This window comes from Oratosquilla oratoria, chromosome 7 (genome assembly GCF_046742065.1).
Source record: "Oratosquilla oratoria isolate Oo_2021 chromosome 7, ASM4674206v1, whole genome shotgun sequence".
NCBI classification, from domain to species: domain Eukaryota; kingdom Metazoa; phylum Arthropoda; class Malacostraca; order Stomatopoda; family Squillidae; genus Oratosquilla; species Oratosquilla oratoria.
Genome location: NC_134783.1, coordinates 12,942,217 through 12,949,716, shown reverse-complemented (window position 1 = coordinate 12,949,716; position 7,500 = coordinate 12,942,217). Strand labels below are relative to the sequence as shown.

The 7,500-nt window shown below is 36.4% G+C and overlaps 1 protein-coding gene across 1 annotated transcript in view; it reads right to left on the bottom strand.

The window, feature by feature from the left end:
* Nucleotides 1-7,500, bottom strand: part of LOC143026757 (uncharacterized) — a 65,686-nt gene that overhangs the window by 46,342 nt on the left and 11,844 nt on the right. The window contains exon 4 of the mRNA XM_076187526.1: nt 1,211-1,470. Coding sequence (XP_076043641.1) covers nt 1,211-1,470 — 260 coding nt within the window. The remainder of the gene's footprint in view (nt 1-1,210; nt 1,471-7,500) is intronic.

Below are 7,500 nucleotides of genomic sequence, written 5' to 3'. Positions count from 1 at the left end.
AGAGAGAGAGAGAGAGAGAGAGAGAGAGAGAGAGAGAGAGAGAGAGAGAGAGAGAGAGAGAGAGAGAGAGAGAGAGAGAGACAAGGAAGGGAAATAAGTTTATCATGTTATGGTGCAAAAGTAAAAGGGTTTGGCGCCGTACATGGAAAGAAAAATGGGATGTCATGCCAATATGTCGACCCACAGGGGACATCACCCAGGTGGGAAAGGATCCTTTTTCTCTCCACCCTTCCCTCTTTCCCTCCCCTTCCTACCCTCTTTCCTTTCCTAGTCCTTCCTTCCCTCGTTCACTTCCTCTACCGTTCCCTTCTTCATTCGTTGCCTCAGATTCATCTTCTCCTCTACCTCCTGCAATCCCTTATTTCTCTTCTCCTTATTATACTCATCTCCCACTTTCACTCCCTCACTCACTCACTTATTCATTCACACCCTCTCCGCTCACTTTCTCCTTACTCGCTCAATTCATGTCTCCTTCACCAACTTCCTCTCCCGATCATTCCCTTACTCTCTCACTCACTCACTACCTCACCCTCACTAAATCTCATCTCGACCCTCTCTTCCTCACCTCCCCCTTCCTTCTTTTACCCCATCATTCCCTTTCTCCTTCACACCATACTTCCCTACCTCCTTTCCACCCTCTTCCCTTCTTACCTACCTCCCTACCTACCCACCTAACTACTTACCTACCTTACCTGCCTACCTACCTACCTACCTACCTACATACATACATACATACATACATACATACATACATACATACATACATACATACATACATACATACATACATACATACATACATACATACATACATACATACATGCATACATACATACATACATACATACATAAATACATACATACATACATACATACACATACATGCATACATACATAAATACATACATACATACATACATACATACATACATACATACATACATACATACATACATACATACATACATACATACATACATACATACATACATACATACATACATACATACATACATACCTATCTACCTACCTACCTACCTACCTACCTACCTACCTACCTTCCTACCTACCTATCTACCTACCTTCCTTCCTACCTACCTACCTACCTACCTACCTACCTACCTACCTACCTACCTACCTACCTACCTACCTACCTACCTACCTGCCTACCTACCTACTTACTTTCCCAAGCACCTTTATACATGCCAACTATAAGCATCGAAAAGCCGCCGGAGTGTGTGTCGGTTTGGAAAACATAAACAAGAGGATTTGTGCGAGAGGTTGTAAGAGCGTCGTGAGAGAGTGATATGAGTGCATTGAGAGTATGGTGAGAGCATTATGAGAGTGCAGTGAGAGCATGGTGAGAGGTTGGTGAGACCATCGTGAGAGTAAAGTGAGAGCACCGTGAGATTATGTGTTACAAAAAATAACAAGGCCTTACTAGATGTGCTCTCGTCTGGAGTACTTCCACTAAGGCACCGAAGATGGAAGTGTCATAACGAGACTTACAAAGGACAGGCAAAGTGTAGTATCATAGAGAATGTGCGCATTCAGTCGAATCTGAGCCTTTAAGGGTACAAACGTTCAACTCAGGGACGTGTTATAAACGTTTGTACAAAGCCCTACCATGAAACTCGCTGGTATGGGCAGGAGAATGTCTCATAGGTATGTACGAACGTTAGAATCTAAAAGAATTTCTATGGCGGGAGTAGGCAAACGTTTCATCGTGAAATATTTGGTTTCCGGGAAATGCACAAACGTTTGAATAATAAAAACGTTTATTTGAAGCACGTAGATATGTTAGATACTAAGAGTTTTGGTATGACGCACCTGCATAAAAGGTCTAATTCGGGGAATAAATGTATGGGAGAAATGTTATGTGCATAGGCCCGTGGTTAAATATAAATATCATGGTAAAACGTTCACCAATGCATTTTGGGATTCACTACTTTACCGGAAGAGATCAGATGATATTAAATGAAATTAAAATTGAATAAATAAATAAATTAGAAATTAATCAAATAAAGTAAAACTTGATTACAATAAATTAAATAAAATAATATAAAAAACAATTAATAGATTAGATAAAATTACTTAAATAAGATAATAAATATGATAAATAAGAATACATAAATATATAAATTAAAAATAAATAAAATGAAATAAAATAAAATAGAATAAAACTAGATTAGATTATATTAAATTAAATAAAGAAAAAAGAACGATTAATAGGTTCAATATATTTACTATAATAAGATAATAAATAAGATAGATAAGAATAGATAAGTAAATAGATATAGAAATGAATAAATAAATAAATACGGAAGTATACAGATAAATGGATAAAGAATTAGATAAACCATTAATAGATAAATGAAAATATTTATATTTGTCCCAGAGCTTAAAGAAGGCCTACTGACCTAAGCCTTCAACTGACAGACATGTGTCTCTCTATTTCTTTGATTCCTTCATTCCCGCTCTCCTTTCTCCTACGCCTTCTCCCTCCTTTTCTTCTTTCTTTTCGCATTTTCCCTGTTCCTTCTTGACTTCCTCTCTTTCCCCCAGCCTTTTCCACCTTTATCACATTTTTTTTCACTCTCCCCTTCCCCTTTTCTTCTTTCCTTTCGTATTTCTTCTTCATTTCCTCCCTCCCACTCAGCCATTTTTACGTTTCTTTTATTTTTCACCCTCCCCTTCCCCTTTTCTTTTTTCTTTTTTGTTTTCATTTTCATTTTCTCTCTCCTTCTTCCTTCCTTCCTTCCTTCCACTCTTCCATCCTTTCTCTCTTCTTTCCTTTCGTATTTCTTCTTCATTTCCTTCCTCCCACCCAGCCTTTCTTCCCTTTCATTCATTTCTTCACCCTCCCCTTCCCCTTTTCTTTTTTCTTTTTTTTTCATTTCCCTTTTCTCTCCCCTTCTCCCTTCCTTCCTTCCTTCCTTCCACTCTTCCATCCTTTCTCTCTTCTTTCCTTTCTCCCTTCCTTCCTTAATCCCTTTCTTTCCCCGTTCTTTATTTCACTGTTTCCTCTCCCTTTCTTTCTTTTCCCAATTCCCCTTTTCCTGCCCTTTCCCATTTTCATATTGCTACCATTCCTCTTTCCTCTCTCTCTTCTTTACATTCTTCCTTCCTTTCCGTCCCCTTTCTTCTTTTCTTTCTCTTTCTTCTTCTTTTCTTATTCCATTTCCCTTTTCCCAACTTTTCCTCTTCCTCTCTTTTACCAATTCCTCTTTTCCTTCTTTCTCCCTTTTTTCATTCCTTCTTCTTTCTTCTTTCCTTTCCACCTTCCTTTCCTATTCCTTTTCCCTCCCCCTTTCTTCTTCTTTTTTTTTACTCTTTATTTTTATATTTTTATTTATAAACCTTTGTACCCTCCTTTCTTATTTTCTTTCCTCCTTCCTTTCTTTTATCTTTTCTCTTCATAAACCAGAAATTCTTCCGTCATTATTCTTGTCAAACTCGCTGTCAAAATTGCATGTCGCTGTAGGAAAGAATCGGAAGCAAAAAAAACAAAACAAAAATCTTCATCTTTTCTTTTTATCTTATTTGGGAAAAGATCTTAGCGCTAATTCTGTTTTATTTTTTTTTTATTCAGGTCTGATTTTGAAAAAACAAAAATCCACGCTGATAGAACGAGGTGCTCAAGTAGATCAAAGGCTTTAACAAGGGTGACGCAAGCAAGGTCATCATATTAAGACAACAAGGCAGGACTCGCACTATGGGTTTGAATTGGACAATTTAAGATTTAAGAAGGAAATAAGCAAGAACTGTTAGTGAGGGCTGTAACTATTGGTTGCTTTAAGAAAAGGTTAGACAACTTTATGGATGGGGGTGACAGATGGTAATGGACGTGGAACTGCCTAGTGTAGGCCTTATGGTCTCTTGCAGTTTCCTCCATTCTTATGTTCTTATGTTTTTAACAAAAGCTTTAAGTCCCAAAGTACAACGAATGGATGTTGATGTTATTGAACTTTTGCTGTGGATGTCTTTTTCCCCCACGTTAGCTAGAATGAATGACTAATGCCATAAAGCTAACCCAAAAAAGGGGGATTTCTCTCAGCTGAATAAACTTGTGTGGTGTACCTCCTCAATGGAAACTAAAAAAACAGATATAGTCTTAACATGCTATATAAATAAAAATTATAACAACAATAAAAAAAAATAACGATTGTTCTAGAAAGTACAGTGATAATGCTGGAAAGGTCTGCGTTGGTTGTTGAAGCCCACTTTGGCCTGATGTCATAAAGGGAATATGCAGAGGCAAGGTAAAAGATGGAATCTATATACGCTGCACTTTGTGAAACTCTTTGAAAAAAGAGCAAACACAGCCCTTTATAAAGGATTTGGACACCTTTTTAAAGGGGTTTCAGTCTTTTGATAAAGGGGTTTAACCCTTTTATAAAGGGATTTCAGTCCTTTTATTAAAGAGATATAATTAATTTGTACAGATTCATTTCTTTTATATGAACGTTCTAATCCTTTCATATGGGGGTTCTAAAAATTTTACAAGGAGGTTCTATACTCTATATAAGAATTATTCCTTTTAAAATTTCTGTTCTGCCTAGCGTCAAACGATTTCATTCAGTTAAAATGGCGCTACCAAAATGAAATGTTTACTCACACCTACATTATCCTTTCATTCTAGTTTAAACAAAGCGATTTTATTTAAATAAGGATACCCCAAGCAAGATAGATATCCAATTCAATTTGGTGTCAAATAGTTAACTGAACAAAATCGCCTGTTTTTGATAGGTACAAACAAACAATATATCACAAAAGGTGGAAGGTTACCTACGTAACAAAAATTAATAACATCATCACGCCATACTTGCTCTGAGCGGTTCACCCTAGTTTTAGGGGTCCCTATGAAAAAAGGGAACACTTTACGAAAAATTCAAAGTAGAAATAAAAAAAAAAGTGGCAAAATAATTACTCTCACTTAGTTCTCAACAGTCCATCCTAGCCTCAGGGATCCCTATAAAAAAATGAAACTGTAGGAAGTATTCAGAGCAGAAGCGAACGTCAACATACGACTCCCATATCTTGAGAGGTCGGAGGGTATTTGGAAAGAAGGGTACGTGGGACCCTTCCCGTTAGATTCCCAAGAGAAGACCCGTGTGCCGGAAAGGGGAAGAATGTTTTATGACCAGGTGAGACTTAAGGGGCCGTAGACAAGGGCGGCGAAGTCTAGAGACAGTCTTTTAAACTACTAACGTGAAGGAGAAGAGGAGAAAGAGAGGTAGGTGGAGAAAGAGAGAGAATTGAGAGGGAGGAAGGAAAAAAGTGAGGGGAGAGGAGAAGGATGAAATGAGAGAAGGAAAATTAAGAGGAGAGGAGAAAAGGGGAGCGAGATAAGGAGGAATATAGAGAAGGTTGGAAAGAGATAAAGAGCAAGGGGAGAAGATTGGAAAGGGATAAAGAGGGAGAGAGAAAAAAGAGAGAAGGAAATGGGAAGAGAAACAAGAAGGAGCGAATAAAGGAGATAAAGAAAAATATAAAGAAGAAGGGAGAAAGAGAAGGAGGGTGATAAAAAAAAGGAGGAATGAAACAAGGAGAGGAAAAGAAAAAAGAAGACCAAGAGGGATTGACGAAAAAAGGAAGAGAAGAAAAAGGGATATTTAGAAAAAACGATACGGAGAAAAAGAAAATGATGAAAGATAAATAAAGGAAGGTTCGGGGTTGGGGGGGAAGGAGAAGAAGAAGGAGAAAAATGAGGGAAAGAGAAGTAAGGAATAGAAGATAGTAGGAAAAAAAAAGTAAATTCGAAAGGTAAAGATGGAGGGGGCGCAGGTGAAAGAGAAAGGCATAGAAAGACTAAGAATTACATGAGAAAATTGAGAAGAGGAATATGATTTAGAGTAAATATATAAACTTTCATTTGAAAGGAAACTCAAAAGAAAATGGGAAATGAAAAGGAATAAATAATGGGTATGAGGTCTTTACATGAAAATTTCCTATACCAAAAATGCGAATAAATGCATGTCTAAATGCGTTATATATTTATGAATATATGTGAATAAACGAGTAAATATATGCACCTGGGTTATCCTATGGGTATATAATTCCAGTCTGCATACATGTATGTATGTACGTAAAAATGTATTCATGCATGTATATATATATATATGTATATGTATATATATATATATATATATACACATATATATATACATATATATATGTTTACATATACATATACATACATATACATATATATATGTATATGTATATATATATATATATATGTATGTATGTATGTATGTATGTATGTATGTATGTATGTATGTATGTATGTATGTATGTATGTACAACACTGAATGGGTACCACTGATTAGAGATACCTTTTAACAACCACAATGCACTTTAATTGTAAGCCATCAGTATCGGGAGACCCAATGAAGGCCGACATGCAGAAATTAAAATGTGGTACTGCCAAAGACTCTAACCCAGCGAGCGCATGATAAGTGCTGTAGTGACTTACCAGTTACGCTATATATGTATACACATATATATATATATATATATATATATATATATATATACATATATATAAATATATATATATACATATATATATATATATATATATATATATATATATATATATATATATATATATGTTGATGAAGGTGAAAAAGGAAGCCATGGGTCTATTTCAGAGTTTCTGAGTTTATTCCTGACCGGTTCGCTCTATGCTTCTACTGTGTTTTTCCACCTTCATCAACTTGTCACAATATACCAGCATATATATATATATATACACACACATATATATATATATATATATATATATATATATATATATATATATATATATGTGTGTGTGTGTGTGGAATGGTGGAGAGTTAAACACAGAGAACAGTTGGAGTTTTATTCACTGACGTTTCGTCCTTACCAGGATATTCTCAAAGTACATGCAATTTCAGAAAATTAACAGCTTATATAATCCATCCTTGCCGTGTTCCCCTCCCTCTATACTCTCATCCGTCCTCTACTCTTTTTCATGTGACTCCGACCATGTCACTTCTCCCTCCGTTCTCAATTGTCCTTTTTACCTCCTTGACAATCAGAGTACCTACCGCTCCTGCTAATTTTATAAATCCTTCCCTATGGTTGATGCAGGGGTGGGAAGTAATGTAGGCTGCCTCCACTATTTTTCTTTTCTTTTTCTCTAGACCTTTGTGGAGCACCTCTATCTTGTTCCAATCTGGAAGATGACCACATTGGTCTAAATGAACTACTAGCAAGTTGGAGGTTCTGTGAGCTCTGACGTCATTTTTGTGCTCATATGTCCGTAGCTCCACTGATCTTCCCGTCTCTCCATAATATCCTAACGGACAACCACCACATGGTATATTGTAAATCGCGCCCTTCTCTATATCCTTTTCTGATTTATTTCTATTCTTGACAACTTCTCCTAATTTTGTACCCGTGGAGAAAGCAACGCTCACACCCACTTTTGTGAGAATATGTCCCAACTCCTCCGCGTACTTCGAGTTGGGG